This window comes from Ambystoma mexicanum, chromosome 14 (assembly GCF_040938575.1).
Source record: "Ambystoma mexicanum isolate Mex_15411 chromosome 14, UKY_AmexF1_1, whole genome shotgun sequence".
NCBI lineage: Eukaryota > Metazoa > Chordata > Amphibia > Caudata > Ambystomatidae > Ambystoma > Ambystoma mexicanum.
Genome location: NC_090940.1, coordinates 206,359,132 through 206,379,399, shown reverse-complemented (window position 1 = coordinate 206,379,399; position 20,268 = coordinate 206,359,132). Strand labels below are relative to the sequence as shown.

Sequence of the window (20,268 nt, the reverse complement as noted above, 5' to 3'; positions counted from 1 at the left end):
GTAAAACACAGAACAGAGTTCCAAAAGCCAGAGGCCCATAAGAATGAATTAGTGGAAAAATGCTCGACCCATTCAGGATATAAAGAAAACGGTCCAGAAGTGCAGCAAAAAAGTGCTGGAGGTCTCACTAGGAGAGGGGAAAAGCTTACAACGATAAATCTCCCTAACAGTAACATGGACCTGGCAACGAGGTGTAGCTCTCAGGTAGGGGTAGCAGGTCGACAATAGTACTATTAGTCCACACACAACCGCTAGAAAATACTTTCCACTGATGCACTGAACAAATATAAATACTTTATTAAGGACACACAGAAATCTCAGGTCAAATAAGTACTTAAGGTATTATGCACAGTAGGAAAACATGTGCAGGGGCAAGTACTCCCACAGTCTATTTAGGAGAGTTCTCGAGCAGGTTGAAAAGTTCCATCAGAATCAATGCGATTACAATCGGTCATCCCCTGTAAATTATAAATTACTCACTGTAGTGACCAACATACTCCTATTCCATAGTCCTCTTTCCTCCATCCTGAATGGGTGTCCCTCGCTAGGGACGGGACACAGAACCTTTTTTCACCAGAAAAATAATGTTCCTTTAAGTTTAGATGCGTGCGGGGGCGCAGCCCTGTGACTAAGCCCACTGGTGCCACTGAGTCCCCTTGGACGTGTCGACAATATTACCATTGCCTAATGACACCTGTTTTTATTAGGGCGGGAAGGATGGTGGGATGTATGGAGTAAAGGGGACTATGGACTAGGAGTATGTTAGTCACTAGGGTGAGTAACTTCTAATTATTCCTACATCCCATCCCCTCTCCTCCATACTGTTTGGGTGATTACAACTGAATGTAGCCCCAGGGTAGAGAGCTGCCCCACTTTAAGAAAACAAGTTCCTTAACACTGGCTGACCAAATACCGCATCAGACCTGGAGCTGCCATCCAAGCAGTAGTGCTTGCAGAAGGCCCAGGGCGTAGCCCATTTAGTCGCCTTGCTGATGACCTGCCACAGAACGTGCCTCTGGAAAGCAACCGCTGTGGCCTTAGCTCTGATAGCGTGGGCATGCATATTTGCTGGGAGAGGTTTGTGCTGCCCCTCGTACTGCAACCATCCACCTTGCTATGGAGGCCTTGGAAACCTGATAGCCAGACTTTGAACCCCCTCGAAGGTGACAAAGAGCATCTGATTTGCGGAAGCTCCTGGTTCTGCCCAGTGCAGAACCCTCCGAGTTTCGTCCTTAGGGTCCGCGAAGAAAGTAGGTAACACTATCTCCTCATTCAGGTGAAAAGAGGAGACCACCTAAGGTAAGAATGCAAGGCGAGTTCTAAGCACTACCTTGAGTGTAAGGCTCTGAAGCCACAAGTGCCTGGATTTCACTGACACTTCGTGCTGACGTAAGGCCCACCAGGAGGGCTGTCTTAATGGTGACTAGCCTGATGTCCGCAGATGCCATAGGTTTGAATGGTTTAAGCGCCAGGGCGCCAAAGACCACGTTGAGGTCCCACACCAAGTGTGGCTTCTTGATAGGCAGGTAAAGCCTGGCGAAGCCACCAGATGTCTTTTAACCACCGGATTAGAGGATGAAAATACCTCCTCCTCCGAATTCCAGTAAGCTCCGATGGCCGCCAGATAGGTGTGACATGTGTCCACCTGCACCCCCGAATGTGCGAGGTGTGCAGAGAAGGAAAGGATGTCGTCCAACATGTAGGTCAATGGAACTACTTCCCTTGATTCCGCCCAATGGCAAAACCTAGTCCACTTTCTTTTGTACTGGCTTCTGGTAGCACCACTCCTAGCGCCTTGTATAATCTCCAGGTTAGCCTGTGACAGATGCAGATGACTTAGTGTGACCTGTTTAGGAACCATGCTGCAAGGGCTAACTTGTGGGGGCAGTATCTGTATGGTGTGGGATCGTATATAGTATGTGCGCTATTGACCACTCTTATGGTAGCTTAACAATAGGATATTATGATCCAAATCAATAACACTGCAAAAATGGTTGGCTGCAGAAAGACCCTCCCACAGAGCTTCCCACAAGGCTCTGCATTGGGTACTTGATAGGATAGAAAACTGGGAAGGTCAACAAATCCTGCGCTCAAACCCTTTGAGTTATAAAGTCCAAGAAATAGGCATTGATGCCAAGATCATTAATGAGACAACAGTTCAAAAGTTGCAGAAATTCTTTTTAATATGTGGAACAGCCGACACGTGTTTCGACCCCTGGTCGTTTTCAAGGCAGCAATTGATTCAAAAAGGTCGATGATTATTGTTGTGGAAAAATTACTTCGAAGAGTTGAAAAGCTGATATTCGTCAATTATGTAGGTCTTCTGTTTTTAAGGCCTGGATTATTGGAAAACCAAAATATTAGTCATGGACCAGTCTGTTCTTCTTCAGCGGCCAAATGTTATGTGGCTTAATATATGCCCGTAACAAAATCACAGCTTTCAATAGCTTCACGCCTTCAATATGTTTCTCAATTTTTTCTTAAAGATTGAACTGCTTCCTTTCAAGACACACGTGATGTGTGTCTTGAAAGGAAGCGGTTCAGGCAAAGAGATCCACCTGAGGATGAGCCCACCTCTCGAAGATCGCCTGAAGGACCTGTTCGTCCAACTGCCATTAGTAGTTATCCGCACCCAGCCTGCTGAGCCTGTCCGCCTCCAGGTTGGACTCCCCCGGGAGGTGAACTGCAGCCAAGTGCATGTTGTTCGCCAGAGCCCACTCCCAAATGCTGACCCCTAGCGTGCAAAGGGGAGGGAACCTGGTGCCACCCTGCTTGTTAATGTAATACATGCTGGTGGAGCTGTCCGTTTCAATAAGGATCGTTCTGCCACTGGATCATCGGCAGGAAGGCTTGAGAGCAAGCCAGATGGCCATCAACTCTAGCCAGTTGATGTGGGCAGTCTGCTCCTGATGGGACGAAACCCTATGGACTGTATGGCTGTCCAAGGTGGCTGCCCAGCCCTCTAGGGATGAGTCAGTGGTGATGGTAGCCTGCGGTGTTGGTTGATTCAATGGCCTGCCTATCCGCAAGTTGTTATCCGTGCTCCACCAGACTATGTCCTGGTGGAGACGAAGTGGGATGCTTACCTCACCAGTTCCTCATGGGAACCCTTCTCTTGACTCCAGGAGACTGCAAAGTGCAACTGCAATTGCCTCATATTGAGCCTTGTGTGCGGCACTGCCAGGAGACATGCCGCCATGATGCCCAAGAGGTGTTGGTACCAACACGCTGAGGACACTGCTCTGCAGAGAAAATGCCCCGTGGCCCTCTTGATGGCTGTGTCCTTGTCCTCCAAGGGGAAAATTCTCTCAGAGCTCATATCCCAGATGAGGCCCAGGAACGTTAGACTCTGCGGGAGCTCCAGCTGTGACTTCTTGAGATTGATGGAAAATCCTAACTCGTGTAGTGCATTCATGAGGGCGGAGGTGGTCGTCTAGGTATGGATAGACATAGTGACCCTGGGCAGGGATGCCACCGCATCACTATTGTAAAGACCCTGGGGGACGAATTGAGGCCAAAGGGTAGAACCTTGTATTGGAAATGGAAATCCACAATCCTAAACCTCAGAAAGGACCGATGGGGTTGCCAGATAGGGATGTATAGATAAGCATCCTTCAGATCCAGGGAGCACATCCAGCCTCCCGTGCACAATGTCTCCGCTATAAGCGCTGGGGTAACCATCTTGAACTTTTGAAGAGGAAGGGAAAGGTTCAAGGTGGAAAGGTCCAACACAACACTCAGGCCTGCCTGGTTCTTCTTGTGTATGGCAAACATCCGTGAATAGAATCCCAGACCCCGCTGGGAGGCTGGAACTTCCTCCAATGCCTGACTCTATGAGCAAGCGAATTTCTGTCAACAGAGTTGCTGTCCCAATCTGTGGGAGCGGAGGGTAGGAGAGAGGAGAAGGAGGAAGGGTAGGGGAAAGCCTGTGGATACTACCGAGAGGATCCCGGGGTCCGCGAACCTTGCACGCCAGAGTTGGGAGTGAAAGGCAAGCCTGCCCCCCACTGGAGAGTCATGGATCCGGACGGGTGTATCATGCCTTTTTGCCCTCCGAGGCTGGGGCTGAGGAGGGTGGTCTGAAAAAAGCCCTTATGCGCCGCCTTGTGCCGAGCTGGCTCAGGGATCTGTCTGGTTGCTTGGACCGTCTTTCCTGGAAGCCCCGGAATCCTTAGAATGACCGACCCTTGTCTGAACACTGGAGCGTCTGGCTATATGCCTTGGGGGTGGCCCTAGTGAGGATGGATAAGGATTAGGCAGTCTGGGAACTGTTGTTCTTATCAAGTTCCTCATCCGTAGTGGAATGGAACAGGTTGCCACCCTCAAAGGGAAGGTCCAGTATATGCTCCTGGACGTCCGGGTTGAACTTGGTCGCACAGAGCCAGGCCGTTCTTCTCATGTCCGTAGCAATGCAAATGGCATGACCTGAGGTATCAACGTGCGCCACTGTGGACTCCATTATGTCCTGCACTAATTTCTTGGCTTAGGCCAGCCAAATTGAAATTGCACCTGGCTTTGCACTGGAAATAACGGAAGGAAGTCAGTGATTTCCCGCCAGGGTCTTTGGTTGACAGCAGCTAGCATGGCATCTGCATTGGACTGACGAAGATGCAGGGAAGCTTTGGAATAGACTTTCTTACCGTATGGTTCCAGGATCTTCTCCTCCTTACCCAGGAGTGCAGAGGCTGATGAAGCCAAGGACGATTGTGGCTTGGAGTAGAGTGATGCTGCAGCAATCATCGAGGAGTGTGGGTGTGCCAGGAGCAAGGGTGGACCCCCCCCCCCTCCATCTGCCTGAACTTGGCATCAAGACTCCTGTTGGTAGGCTGTGCTGAATGGGGTTTAAGCCATCCTTTTTTGGCGAGTGCCACCATTTCCTTTTGCTCTGGAAACGCTGTTCTAACCATGGTGCATAGAGTGAGGACCTCCGCCAAGACCCCCGGATTCGGCTAGGCCTGCAAGCCACTCATGAAAGGTCTTGGCCGACAAAGGTGTTTTGAGATCATCCTCCTCATCCGTGTCCTGCCGGTCAGAGTCAGCTGGAGGAGTGCTGGGTGCCAGGGGCTGTGGTGTACTGACAGGAGTCAGCGGCTGCTTCTGCAGTTGCTGTTGCTGCGGTGGCAGATATGGGGCTGCCGGGACTGTTGGGAGTCATGGAAGCCGGTGTAGCGGTAACTGGCGTGGGCAGCTGGAGCTGCATAGGAGCCGGAGGCGCTGGAATCAAGGGCGGAGTGGCAGTGGGAGCTAGCAGCAGAACTGAAGGAACATGCCCCTATCACATCCTTGAGGATGATGCCCAACTGCATAGACCTCATAAGAGTCCAGATTTCTTTTTTTAACCCATCTTCACAGGCCGGTGGAGCGCTTGGAGGCACGGGCATCGGTGCAGGGCCTTGAGGGTGCCGAGACCTGGGCACACTGCCTTGCTGCCTGCTGGTCTATCTGCCCAGTGACGCTGAAGGGTATGCCGTAGGCCACGTGCTCGGTGAAGACCAGTCCCATCTGGTCCCCTAAAGGGGATGGTATCGGGCGAGCAGCCATTTAGTCTGGCTCAGCACCAGTGGTCGGAAGTATTGGAGCTATGTTCCCTGCTGGCCTGCACCGACTCCCCACAAACTACATCACCACGCGCCCTCCCACACACTATCCAAATCCCCAAACTCTTGCACCTGCTGTTTAAGGGAACGTTCAGTGCAGTGCACTAAAAGAGCAAGCTGCAACGTCTTCCTATACTTTTATTTTAAAACGAGACCATTCCGGAATGGTTTCTTTTTAAAATAAAAGTATAGGAGCTGTAAAACGTAATTTAAAAAAGTAGAGGAGCGCCGCTCCCGCTCACTTCGACCACTGCTCAGCACCCATCTTGTGGGGCTGCATGCCACGTGTCTGTCGTGGCGCTTGCCGAGCTGGGCCAGGCCTCTTCCAGGACTCTTGGCGGCGGAGGTTGAGGCCTACCCTGCACCTCAGGATGGGGCCTGTTAGGCAGATCGACCTCGGCTGCGTCGCCGGTAGGGCTGTGTACAGACACCTCCTCAGACATGTGTCCGGTACTAGGGCGGAAACCCGGTAATAGAATCTAACGATCCCTCTGCGTGTTCACTGGTAGGATCTGCGACCCCTCGAGCTGGTGGATGGTAGCTGAAACAGCCTTGGTACCTGCACTGGTACTAGAACCAGATAGGTGTCTCCCACTCCCACACTTCCTGGGAAAGGACTCGCCTTTGTGGGGTGCGGATGAAAACATTGCCCCTACCTTGGGGCCTGGACTTGTGCTTGACGAATTCCTTTAAGTCCTCTGGAGGCGACCTTCTGAAGAGCTCCCTCCACCGAGCTAGCCCGTTCTACAGAGTGCGTGGTGTAAGCACGTTGCACGCAGTACAGCCCTCCCAGCCGTGGTCGAGGCCAAGGCAGCGGAGGCAGAGAGCGTGGGGGGTCAGACGTAGGGTAGAGCCCCTCACAGGCTAGACCCCTGCTGAAGCCCGCTGAAGTCGACATTCGCCAGGAAGGAGCGTTGCGCCAGAGTACAGAGGTATCCCATTAAAGACCAGAAAAAAGAAGACAAAAGTACTTCTCTGGGGAAGAGCGCATGGAATTACTAGGCCGGAGACCTAACCCAGGAGCGCTGGTGAAACTGGTCGGTTCCCATCGACGCAGAAAAGAGGACTGGAGAGTGGCACCGGTGGGTGGAGTCAGGGGAGTGCATGCTCCCAGGGCCGTGCCCCCACCCACATCAGAATTTAAAGGGGAAGATGATTTTTCTGGTGAAAAGGTGCTTCTGCCATCCCTAGAGAGTGACGTCCATACAGTATAGAGGAAAGGGGATGGGATGTAGGAGCATGGAGGTACATTAGTTCTATCCAAATGGCTTGTATTCTGGAAAAACCACCCGAGGGAAGGCCAGACGTGATCCCAAAGAAGAGATCCAGGGGTAAAAAAACAAACCAGCATTCCCAGAGGGGGATGCAGTACAACAGGAGACCCCCAACAGAAGTTATGGTAAATGCAGTTGAGACTCCAACGAAACTCCACCCAGGTCCAGGGGGACACCTGAGGGCAAGTATCCCGAATAATAGCCCACCCCAGGACACAAAGGTATGCAATCACATCAGCAGTTTTGGTGGAAACAGCTCCAGCAAGGCAGAACAATCCAGTAAGCGTTGGGCTTCTTTTCCCGGTGCCGTTTACAAGATCTGGTGCCCCGGGGCTTGACTCCCGAGTCAGCAACCGTCTAGAAAACTCAAAGGGGCAAAGGAGCTTCCCACGGCACCAGCCTTTGAGTAAGAAGTGAAGATTTCTGGGAAGGTGAGGGAACCTATGAAGAGGGCCCCTGGTCGCTCAGTGGACAAAGGATGAAGGCAGCATGCCACAAATGATCCCAGGACTGGGACAACGGCTGGTGGAACCTTTGGATGTTATAAGCATCATATTAGGCAGGGTGACAAGGCCTCAGTACGCTTCTGGACAACATCAGCAACCCAGGGCCAAATAGAAAATCCTTACGGGAAACAGTGGGATGCAGCGGGCAATGGCCTAGAAAATGGTCCCAGCGTGGAAGGTTTGACCCAGCAGATGTGAAGGGGCAAAAGAAGTTGTTAGGAAGCCCGGACTGGACTGGACCTTGAGAGGCAAAAAATCCAGACCAAGATATTCCCAAGCGACTTCACCCAGACAGTACTGCGATCAAGGGCTTTACATGGCAAAAACGAATCAGCATGAAAAACTCCTCAAGCAGCCAAGCAGCAGAATAGGAAACCAAAAAAGGGAGGCAGAGCCTTAATTCCACTGCAAAAAGGGGCTGATCGGGGAGTGAGGGCAAAGGGTCAGATGACCAACAAATAGGTTGGTCAATGGGACTGCCACTTAGCCAAAACACCCACAGGAAACCAGAGGCACAGCTCAGGGACTGCGACTGGCAGAAACCAGTTGAAACTGATATGAAGTGCCAGTGTGGTTTCACAAATAACACCACATGATCAGCCGGCCATTTTAAGGCCCCCTCGCTTTGTAAAGGGTAACCATGGGGTTACTTTACAATGGCCGTCTGATCATGCTGGTTCTTTGTGAGTCCACAATAGCATTTTGTGAACCTCAAAATGTCCAAAAGCAGCATTTAAAAAAATACACTGCTTCCCCAGTGGCTACCAAAAAGGCACATTGGGCTATCAATGTTGTAAAATGCCTCGCACCCTTGGTGAAGCAAAAACTAAAGTACAACTGCCATCAACCTGCTCCCTAAAACCTGTGTAGGGTGATACAATCACCATAGGGGAGAAAATGCGGTGCCTGAGAGGCACCTGCAGGAATGGGCAACCCAATACTATATATCTTAAGGTAAGGTATAAAGGGTTGTAATGGCAGGGTGATTTCAGGACAAGTCCGCTTGGCCACTAAAAATAAGTACGATTCAAAAAGGAAGGGGGGAAAAAGTAGCAAATTGAGGGGTCCTAACAAGTTGCCCTAGAATGCCTAAAAATATAGGAATTCTAACTTAACACATCTGTTTTGTTATTTTATGCTTTACCGGGCAATGCCATTTTAAGTACCATAGAGTCAAAATGCATTCGTTTTTCCTACTGTCCTTTTGCCATCTTGTCCTTCGCCCCTTCCTCCTGCCTTCTCAGGTCAGAACATGCCTTAAATGGTAAGCACTTTCCCAGGCTCTGACTTGAGTTTCTCAGGCAAATTGACAGTGTGTGCACCCTGGCTGTATGGGCAGGGTGACCCTTGCCCCAATCCACATTACATCAATGGGATGTCTCTTGCTGTGTACATGTAGGGCAAGAGGATGTCCACAATTAGACAGCCCTTGCCAGTTGGAATGGTGCAAATGATTGCTTTTGGTAAAGAAGACCCTAGTCAGTGCTTCGACTGCTGAGGTGGTGGGATCAACCAGTACAGACCGCCGCACAAAGTGTCCCGGAACAGTCCTGTGGGCTGAATAGCTTTGTCCAAGGCCTCTCATGTGCATCGTTCACTGTTCCGAGTTGCAACTTGAAACTCTACAGGCAGTCGACTTCTGGCCTACGACCAGAAGAGGTGCCTTCCGTAGTAGAAGAGGGGCCTTCCTTAGTGTTGCGGCCCCATGTTCAGAGCGATATACGCTGCTGCCAGTCTCATGTTATAAAATGGGGGGTATGCGGGGACTGGGGGCTCCTGCTGCTGTGACATGGTGTGGCTGCTGTCCTAAAGTGCCTGGGCCGTCCTACTGCAAGACACTTATGTAAGGAAGGCATGCTATCAGGAATAGACATACACAAGTGATCACAGTTCAAGGGCGTTTATTAAACTGTATAGGTAGGTTGGAAGAACGCTTAATCTAAACCTAAATCTAAGATGGGAGCAAGCTACGAACATCAAAAAATAATAAGGCAGTCCATACTAAGAAAAACCTATTGCCAATCCTTACAACTAATACAAAAAGAGTGTGGGATAATGTTAACAAGTGACCAATAAATAAATAAAGAAAAAAAAGAAAGAAGTGTTCATAACTAATACGTCAGGATGTGGAAGCCTGAGGTCTCCCTTCGCCACGTTTTGAGCACGGGACAAGGCGGGACTCCTGAGCACAGCACGTTTGCGACCTTTCCCAGTATGAGACGACAGGTGGACCAGAACTATCAGGACCTTCGGTGGTTAAGTCTCTTTTATATTGAAAAAAAGGTCTCTTACCTCCGAGGATCTGATGTGGTCAAAATAACAAACAAAAAGTTGTTTCCAAATGTATATAGGATGACTTTTCACCCCTGGAAGGCTTTTCTCTTCGGGCTCAGATCCACAAACAGTTCTTAGCAATATCAGGACCTTCAGTGTTTAACTCGTTTGCTTGCGAAGGCCTGATAGATTCAAAATAATCAAGAAAAAGTTCCTTTCGGATTGCACTTGAGGGGATAATTGGTTACCCCTGGGTCCCCCTCTTCCGGGCTCTGACCCCTCTCGAATATCAGCCTTCCTCTGTCGGGTTCACTCTGGCTTGTCTTCAAAATATCTCTTCCGTTGCATTTCTATTTCATGGGGTAATGGGTTTTCACCCTTGGATCCCCCTCTTCCGGGCTCAGACCCTTCTCGAATATTTGCCTCCCTCCGTCGGGCTCACTATGGCTTTCCTCAAATCAACTTCACTTATGGTATTCACAAAATGCAATGTCTTTTTAAACAGCTCACTGTGGACACCACTCTGTCGCGCTCTCCTTTGTCAACACTGTTCATCAGGACTTTAGGCTTTGCCCCTTTCCATCGGCATCCCTCAATCGGGTTCACTCCTGCCAACTTGTGCTTCCCTTGTTTTCTAATCATTTGCTGGTCAAAGACTTTCGACTGTACAGAGGATTTTGCAAGACCCCTGTATGACCACTTAAACCTTTCTTTGGGGTTCTCCTACGGCCTTCTGGTATCAGAAGTTTCAACAAGCGCAGGCTTTAACCAGAGTTTCTCCAGTGAGCACCCACATGGTGCCGGACCCCTCCCTCTGCAGCTGGGTTTCCCTTCTCTATTAACAGTTCTTTGAACTTTCCTTAAACTGCCACTTTGCGGGTTCTCATCGGCTCTCCCCTCAACTCACCGGCTGTGATGAAACGCTTGGCTTTTCTTGCATCTGGAGTCAAGGCCGGTACCACGGTAGCAGGCGTCTCTGTCCTGCTCACCAGCGTAGGCATGCTCGGTGTACCGTTGACATCTGCTGCAACACAAGCTGGCTATTGTTCGCCGTCTTACGATTCCTTCTGCGGAGGCTTTGCAGGTCTGGGTCGGGTTAGAAAGGAAAAGGGAAAGGGAAAGGGAAAGGTCGCTTCTCTCCTTTTGGTGCTCGCCGCCTTTCTGCTCCTCTAGAACTGCCGTGCTTGGATAGCTGTTTCGTTGTGCCGTCTGCCTTGCTTCTCGTGTGCTCTTGTGCGCCACCTTTCATCCCTGTGGGGAAGGGAAAGGGCTGTCAGGAGTTTGTGATTTTGGTCAATTGCCTGATCCTTGTGCTGGGACGTGTCAGTTAAATGGTTTTGGTGTTAATCCGTTGTCTTTTGTATTGTGAAAAATGGTTTGTGTCGGAAAAGGGGAGAGGGGCAGAGTTTCTGAGTATCCTACATGGCAGGATGGGGAAAAGGTGTTAGAAGAAGGGGGATACCTCGTCTCACTCATTGGTGTCCCACTTCCACTCCCTGAGGACCCCCCATCCAGGTGATCCTCCCTCACTGGTCCACCCCCATGAACTGGATCCAACTGCGATAGCCGTGTCCTGGCCAACTGGATGACAGATCCCTGGGGACCAGTCAGGGAGACACCTTCAGGTTTCTCACAGGTAGTATAGCTCAGTGGCAACGCGCTCGTCTTGGAAGCAAGAAGACGCAGTGCACCACAGGTTTGAATCCCGGATCTGCACTTAGAAATCTCTTCGGCATTAAGTGTGTTGTAAAAAAAACAATTATGCACAGATCTGGAAAAGTCTGGCTGGCGAGCAGAACCAAAATCACGCCGGACAATTCCGAAGCCAAAAACAGCCACTGCACCCACGGCCCCTAGACCCTTTGAATCCAGGCCAATGACTGAAGGGGGACCATCGATTCCGAGGACTCTAGTGGTGTTCCCTCATGAAAACTGGAGTAAGGGGCAGGAGCTTCCATACCCGTTTCCACAGCCACCCGCCGTAGGGATTGTAGGAGCCAGGTCAGGATTGGTGGAGTTCTGGACAAGAATCCCGATTCCCCGCCGATCCCTCCTTTCCTTACCTTCAGATCCTTTTAAGTGCTTTGCTTCTGAAACTTTTACTTAACATCTGGCTTTTGCCAATACTTACTCTGTGACCTTCAAGTCTTCCAACACCCTGCAACAAGAGCTTACCTGGGACTTTGACTGAGGCAGTAGGCTGACTTACCTAGCAAGGAATTGCTTCTTAAGTGATGGGGCCTTAAACTTCTAAAGCATTGAATAGAATTTGTGGTTGCTTTGCAGTTTGTCTTCACTTTACTACCTACAATTTTACCTGTTAATTTATTTGCAACTGGTTTGCTGATAATTAGTGTAACAATTAACACTTCTGGAGGGTTCTAAGAGGATACTGTAGCTGATTAAAGAGTAAGATAGAATTTGGTCTAGCCAAACTATTTTCAAAGGTGGGTAATCTGAGCAGTAAATCAGAATTCGGGAGCTATGTGGATGGTGTTTGTTAAGAACGTTTTATTTTTTTTAGCAACTTTCCCTCCATATTCTATGGACCCCCAAACTTGTTGTTTTTGGTTTGCACCATGTACTGACTTTTTACAGTGAAGTGAGCCTTCAGCTTCACTTCACTGGGCTTTTGCTCACTGGTTATGGGCAAACTGACTATTTTTTCAAGCTGTCACTGGTAGGAAACTAGGTTTCCCTTAGTCTTTTGACTTTGTTACCTTTTTGGGTAATAGTTTTAACATTGCACAATGCAACTTCCAATGCAGTGCAATGGGGTTTCTTTTGTGCGACCCTACACTAGCCTCAAAGGGATTTTTGATGACTTTGACATGTGCCTAAGGACAAACTCTCTTCAGTAGGGGCCTCCCTCTGGAACAGCCTTCCGCAAAACTTGAGGAGAACCATCTCCGGTTCCGGAAGCACCTCAAAACCTTCCTCTTTGCTTCTGTTTTCTCTCCCCCTCTCCACTGCTGAATTCCTGACAGAAACTGGACTGGTTACCTGGCCACCATTTCTGATGTCGGGCTCAGGCCCCGCCAGTTGCCCACCTGTACTACCTCACTGGCAACCCCTGCACCTGGGGACTGTTTTCTGTATCCCTACAGTCCCTCTACCAGCACTTATGTCTGCACTTGCCACCAGCTGGCCGTTTTTATTTATCTTATTCATTCTACTATCCCATGTACTGCACTTTCCACTTTCCCTTCGCCCACACACTTTTCCCTTTCCCCCTTCCCATGCACTTGTGTGATCTGAATGACACCTGGCCTAGTAGGATCGTTGTCTGCCTTCCCTTTGTTCCCCCCCCTTCCTTGCCTCATGCCGTCTTGAAACACTTGTGTATAGGCGCGTTATAAATGCCATATATCAAACTGGTGGCAGCAGTTACTCTTTCATACTTTTTACTGTAATTTTCTTCAGCCTTACTTTGTTTACCGCATTTGGCTACTAGCAGTGGCTAGTGTCTCAACATGGTCATGCCACAAGGTTTGTTTGTTCCTGGGCCATCTTGTCTTTTTGCATTCTTCCTGCCTTCTAAGGTCAGGAAATAACTTTTATGGCCATGCATTCAGCCAGGAAAGCCTTACTGTTCGTGGGCTAGAGCAGGCCATGCGAGTCGCAAGTCAGGAAGTGGGTTGGGAATGGCTGGTCCCAATCCACAAACTGGTCTGTGTATGTTTGAAGTGTATGCATGAGTTTCGCCAACAGTGGTCCCTGATTGGACGAGTGCGTGTGCATGTCAGATCTTCTATTGGTTGGACTGAGATTCAGTGCTCTCCGCAGTTTAGGATAAGAAGAGGGGCCCTGCCGTTTCCAGAGATCTGATGAGGAGCCAAGTATCTTGAGTAGTCGTGCAGAAGAACGAACATCTGTGGAAGCTTCCTGAAGAGGGGTGGGGACCAACTCCTGCTGCAGTCCCGGTGGAGTCCTGCCCGACTATTAATCTCCGAAGACCCTTGTCAGTCCTTCATCCTCCTCTGGACCGGTGGTAACAACTGGTCCAAACCTTTTCTCGTAGCTCAACAAGTGGGAGTCCTCGGAAGTGTCCCTGGGCCATCGCCATCCAGTGGACTGACCAAATGCAGTTTGGGCTATCGTGGTAGAAGCTCGATCCACATTTCGGCTCAGAACTAGAGGGGTCTTCAGCTTGTCCAGCAAGAAGCCATCCTCCGAAATGTCAGTGTCCCATCATACAGGGGTCCAGAGATAGGAGGCTGGATTTGACTGATATCTGTGTCCTCTGCTGTCACCGTGCATCAGTGACAGTCTTCAAAACGGACTTTCCTGCATCTGGTAGAGCGCCTAGAAGTCCTGCATCGGTGCCTGCTGCATTGTTCCACAAGAAGAGATTGCACACAGATCCTGGACACAACAGGAACTATTCTTGCACCCGCAGCACTTCGGCTTCTTCAACTGGAAGCAATGGTCGGATAACTGACATCTGACGAGCCTCCAATGACCTGGCAAGTCTTAAGAAAGAATTGGAGTAAGGGTGTTAAGTTATATCCATACTTACCAGTCCCCTGTCTCCACCCTTTAAAAGTTTGAGAAACTTAATAGTTTTTACGACTGTTTGGCTTTGGCAAAACTTGTTGCCTAAAGCTCTCCAAAAGCTAGAAATAAGTCTTACTCACCAGTTAATGTCTTCATCTGACTTTCGGACCCATCTTCACTTCCACAGGAAACCTCCCAAACCCCCCTCCACACCCCCCACATTTAAAAACTCCTTTGAAACTTAGAACATTTGGGCACAAGGCCCCATTCAATTTAGGGTTGGACTTCATAAGTCAAGTTTGCAATTCCTGTGGACTGGCAGTGCTAAATCTAATTACCCACCTTCCCTTTCAGGTATTGTGGGGGTGAATTGATTAGTCTGCACTGACTATTTGTGATTATACATGTTTCCTAGTGTTAAGTATTGTGTGATAATATGACCTGCTGTAGTCATTTTTCATAGTGCGTCTTCTGGGCCTAAAATAAATAGTATTTTTTAAGAACTATCCAAGTGTAATCCTTGGTGTTTCACTGTGTGGACCCATTGTGGACCTTTGAGCCCTTGACCCCACTCACCTCTCCTGAGATTTAGCTGTGGCCTTTCTCCATGCTACCTTGATTGGCATGGCTAAACTCAGAGAAGTTGCTCACTGTTCACTATAACAAGGGTGGCCTCCTAAACCTCTGACCACCAGGCCAGAGTTTAGAAATCCATTCTAACAGCGTTATAGTGCAGTGAGCCCCACAAAGCACTCAAATCAAGTTAGACAGAAGTACAGCACTAATATATTTATTAGGCCTTTAGGAAGCTAAGCACATACAATCAAAGGCAATTACCCCTAAAATAATTAAAAGTCTTTTGCATGTTGGTTACAAGGAGGGGTCTATTACAAACCCACACAAGCCTGCTCCCTTACCCTTTACCTAGTTGCACGCAAATTGAAAACAAACACTTTTTTTAAACTCAAAGTAATGATTTTCATTCCCTTATTAAACAAATGTTCAGCACTGACATAAATACATTTCTTTTATAGATTCGCCATGTTCCGCACCAATCTCTACCACGTTTATATTGGTCCATTCCAGAGACTTTGGGAGGATTCGAAGCTGAAACCTATGGTTATAAGAAGGGCTGGTTACAAGTAGGAATGTTACACACCCCCACCCTAGCCTGCAACCTCCTAATTTAATTGGCTCTCTAGTGCAGCTGGAAAACGTTTTTAAACCACAAAACGGATATATTTTTCTACAAACAATCAACAATTACAATATGGTTCCCCCCTGATATATTCTTGAAATATTTCTGTGGGCTAAGGGACGTCTGTTGTCTCTTGTAAAACAGGGACTCACCTCTGGTGAACTGTGGCTGGTGCTTGAATCTGAAGGGCTGCCTGGTTGATTGTTTAATTGTGGAACAACAAAAGAAAGGCCTAGGGTCTCCTTGCTCGGTTCTGTCTTTACCACCACCTCTCTATTAAGAGCAGGGTCGGCACTACTACGCAGTGTCTTAGAGGATTCTGAGGTGGAAGATGGAGACATTGCAATTCCCAAGCTCTGCAATTTCTCGTTGGGTGTGTGTAGCATGACATCATTATATAGTGGAGCATCTTCAATTGGCTGCTCATCCGACTCTAAAAACAGAATAGAAACGACAGCTGCCATTAGATCGCAGAGTATGTGTGTAATTGAGAGAACACCAAATTATGTAAACGTGTTAAATCTTAATTCAGGATAGAGGGCAGAAGAGAGACACACACATATATACATACAAGAGAGTATTCAGTACGTTTCAGGTCTCCCAAAAATGAAAAAGAAAAGCCTCAAGTGTACGGTTGTTGCACTGCATTAAGAAAATATACAATCGCACACTATCGCCATCGCAGTGGTCCCCTAGCGCTTTTGCAGGTCTGAATAGTAAGAGGGTGTGATGGGTTAAGGTGAAGAGGCACCTGGGTGGGTAGGACAAGGTTAGCAGCTTTTACTGCTCATTCACCACCTTTCAAACAAGTAGTATGAAGTTACCATACGCTACTCTAGGTGCCTGCCCTCCTCACCAACCATGGTCAGCAACAGATCCTTCTTTAGAGACCCGTGCAGAGAGGAAGGGGATTGCTTTACAGTGTCATGTGTCGATTACCCTTCTACTACCTAAATCAGAAACGGTACTGGCCCAGCGCTTCGAGGAGACCGGGCAATGCAGCGCAACTAGTTACCCAATAAGGAGTGAAGCCTAACTGCATGGCATATGTCAATGGTGACCTTTGAGGGAGCCCGAAAATGCATGGCAACCTCCCACCTAAGTAATACTCTGTAAAGGGAACATGTAGCACATCAGGGACATGCAGAAGGCAGTGTGGGAGTTATGAGAGGACGAACTGCAATGAAGTTCTACAACAAGTGCGTTCATGAAAACCGTCCGCCACCAAAGGACTTTCGTGGTCCCAAGAGTGCCGTTTCACATGCCACCTACAGCACAAGTTAAAGGCACATGTTCGCCACTAGTCACATTTAACACGCGTGATGATGGAAATCTTTGCCAGGAGATGACCTTAAATGGAGGAGTTTATTGAAGGCATGATCTTGCACACATCTTGCCTCGCCCATCTGTTTGACTGGACTATGCTCCCTTGGCCTGAGCAGTGTCGACTTCAGCCAAATGTTCTTTGCTGGCTATGCCCTCAGCATTTGCTTTGAAGAAAAGACCTTTTCCGACTCACTCAAACTGGCATGTGTCTACACACCGAGGAGAGTGATGTCACAACAAATATACCCTTGGCAACCCATGTAACGAGGACTCCAAGGGAGCATGGACTAAATACTGGGGCGAGCCATGGCATGGTGAAACTACCTGCACACCATTTGCAGGAGAGTCCTCTATGTATTGAGTGGCTGTAAGAGGTGCCACTGAATAGCTGGGCACTCCCAAGTGCCATAGCACAATCCCAATTCATCACCCTTCCCATATGAGAAAAGGAGAAGACATATTGAAGGAACCCATATTACTGCATGTTAGACACAGAAGGGGGGAGAATTAACTCAATTGTCTAAGGTCATCTAGAACTGCATAATCTGGTTGCAATTCGAACACCTTGTATCAGACATATCATCCTTAAGTTTAAAGTGTCTGGATGCTAGAGCAGATTTCCATCTTTGTGCGAAATTCTCTCCACCTGCGAGTCTGCCAGAACTTTTTGACTGATTCTCCCGAGTGGGAACATTTTTACATTCGTTTACTCTGATCATGGGAACCCTTTTTACCTCTTTTGGCATTTCATTTTGGAGTCCTACTTTCCTCCAATTTTTAAAACCGCTACAATTTACTAAAGCAGCACGCAGCACTTTCTGTGCAGTGCTGCTGGAGACCCTACAGCTTCCCTGTGATAGTGTTTACTCTACTTGGCAAATTCTTACAGTTACCAAGACAGAGGGATACTTTTCATTCTTCGTGTGTTTTAATTATTTTGGCGAGCTCTGCACAGCCCACCTTATGTGGAGTGCTGAGGGGATCCAATGTGTCCCTTTTCTCGACTCGCCAGTAACTTTATGGTTACTGTGATATGTCTATTTGTTCAGGCTGGTGTACCTTTTTTGACAACTTTTTGTGAACTTTCATCACAGGATGCGGTTGCAGTAGGGGACACAAAGGACACCATTTTCCCAAAATGGTGGCTGTACTTTTCTAAGCCCTGAACAAAATGGCCTGTACTTTCTTATGTATTCTACCCTGCTAGCGAGGGATGGGAGTCTTCTTGTCCCTTGTCTTCACCAGGCTTCTCTTAGAAAGCCTGCAAGGACCCTTTGAGTGACTCGCAGGACAGGGAGTGATGGAGGTGGACCAAAACTTCCCTGTCCTTTGTCCTGCAGTGTGCCTGAGAAACCAGCTGAGACTGGGAGGCTGGCTGTCCCCATTGGACAGTCACCCACAAGTTTGAATGGTGCATAGGATACGATTGGTGGACTCAGCCAGGTTGGCTCTATAAATACAGAGGTCCTGTACCAGAAACCCAAAGTCGACCACTGGAACAGAAGAATCCAAATAAGAACGAATAAGGATGACACCAGCAATGTCCAGCGACCGCCAGAGCCTGGTTGCTGACCCGACCTCAATGTGTAAGTGACAGGGAAGATACAAAGACAACGGCTTCCTCCCACGTGGTGGAGGGCCTAACCAGTCCCAAGACTAATTTCATTTTGCACCATCCCTTGAAGAGCTACGACCTCCATGGCCTGCAATTCGCCAATATACTGGGACCTCAGCTGCATCACTGTGCATCGTATCCTGAAGCGCGGTTTCGCCTGAAACTTGGTGGGCATCGTTTAAATCATGCAGTAACCTGATCCAGCACCAAAATGCTTACCTCACCCGAGACTAGGAACGAGAAACTGGGAACAGCCACCTGCCGCGACAACCATCCTTCAACCAAGCCAGAAAAAAGGTGCCAACAAGCCAGAACCGAGAAGTTTCTTTGCTGGGCGTCCATCTGCACAAGAGCTGTCGCCAGATCCACTGAAGCCCTTTCTTCTGTCACTAAGACAGAGAAACCAGTGACCGGCTCTGCTGTCGCCTAACCACTGGAACCGTCCTGCAGCATATGCTTCTTCACCTGAAGGTACTGTCCTACCCCTGATACAACTTACCTTTTGGTTGTTTGATTGATCCTGTGATTCTTGGAGCTGCAGATAGCAATCTCGCACCCCTCCAGGCCCCCCATGGAGCTATATTAGGGTGGACCACCCATTGTATTCTAACCCTGCCTTAGGGCAATGGTCCTTGGGGCATACCTACAACGGAACGCCCCGATTTACTTGCCTTTGTGAAACTAACTTTACTTATCTGCAATACTGGAAGAGACTCCTTCTGGACTCTGCCCCACTGAACCTTATACCCTACACAGAGAGCTGCATAAGCTAGGGTTGGACTCTTTAAAAAAGGCTGGAATAAAGTTATTACAAGTGTGAGGGTGCAGAAGGAAGGCTCTACCACAATAGCGGTATGTTTATGGGCAGAAACCTATCATAAAAAGGGGTTGGAAAATGCCTTTGTCATTGAAATAAAGAGGGATTTCCCTGCCTCTAAGAAAATTAGGAAAATGGTCAGAATGTTCAAATTGTAAACTGTCACATCTCGAAAAGCCTACTTCCGTCCCTAACACTAACAACTTAAAGCAACTGATATGATAGTTTATTTTTATTTATATAGCGCCTATACACAATGTGTTTCAAAGCGCTTCAAGGCAAGGGAGGGAACAAGGGAAAAAACAATGACATTCTTACAGGCCATGAACAGTAAGGATGTGAAATTAACTATCGTACTCGGCCTGACGACATTTCAGATAGTGCAAGAGCTAAAACAGATAAGGAAGGGAGGGGGAGAGTGGGAAGGAAATGGAAACAGACAGGCGACTACCGTACTAGGCCTGACAACATTTCTGGTAGCGCTGGAAAATAAAAACAAGAGGTGAGGGAGAGGGGTGCAGAAAGGTAGGGAAGGAACAAAACACACGACTATCATATTAGGCCTGACGACATTTTAGATAGTGCTGGAGGGGTTTGGGGAGGAAAAAAAACAGTAAGGGGAGGGAAGAGGAGGCAGACGAGGTTGCTATCATACTAGGTCCAGGGACAATTCTGACTAAGTGCATAGAAGAAAGTAAGGGGAGGAGAAGGGAAAGGAGGAGAGAACAGAGAGTTAGCAGTCAAGAGTGGAGAAGCAAGAGGGGGAGAGTGAATACAATTGCAGAAGTCAGTAGTAACACATAATGTTGCAAGCCAGGATACAAGATGAAGATGGGAACAGCATGATTCAGGGCCACCATGAGTACAAGATGCAAAAGAAGTTCAGCATGAGAGTTGAGAAAGGGTGACGCACCATGAATGAATGAATGAAGTCCATAAAAGTCAAATCCAGCATTGTCCACAAGACGGTGATGGTGAAACCAGAATGTATCAGGACAGACGCCTGCAGAAGTAGGCTTGAGTGGGGTGAGGTGGGAGCAGGGTAGAAGAATCAAGCAAAACAGGCAACACCTGTGTGCGAGAATGAGGGGGCACAAGGGAACATCACTGCTGTCTGAGCAGGGGGTCGGGCCCTGGGTCCTCCTGGTCCAAACAGGAATTCCC

General features: G+C 48.5%; 1 protein-coding gene across 2 annotated transcripts in view; it reads right to left on the bottom strand.

Annotated features, from left to right (window-relative positions):
- Positions 1–20,268, bottom strand: part of HIF1A (hypoxia inducible factor 1 subunit alpha) — a 650,717-nt gene that overhangs the window by 287,026 nt on the left and 343,423 nt on the right. For both annotated transcript variants that reach the window (XM_069638929.1, XM_069638928.1), the window contains exon 10: positions 15,499–15,779. In XM_069638929.1, the coding sequence (XP_069495030.1) occupies positions 15,499–15,779 (281 nt within the window). The remainder of the gene's footprint in view (positions 1–15,498; positions 15,780–20,268) is intronic.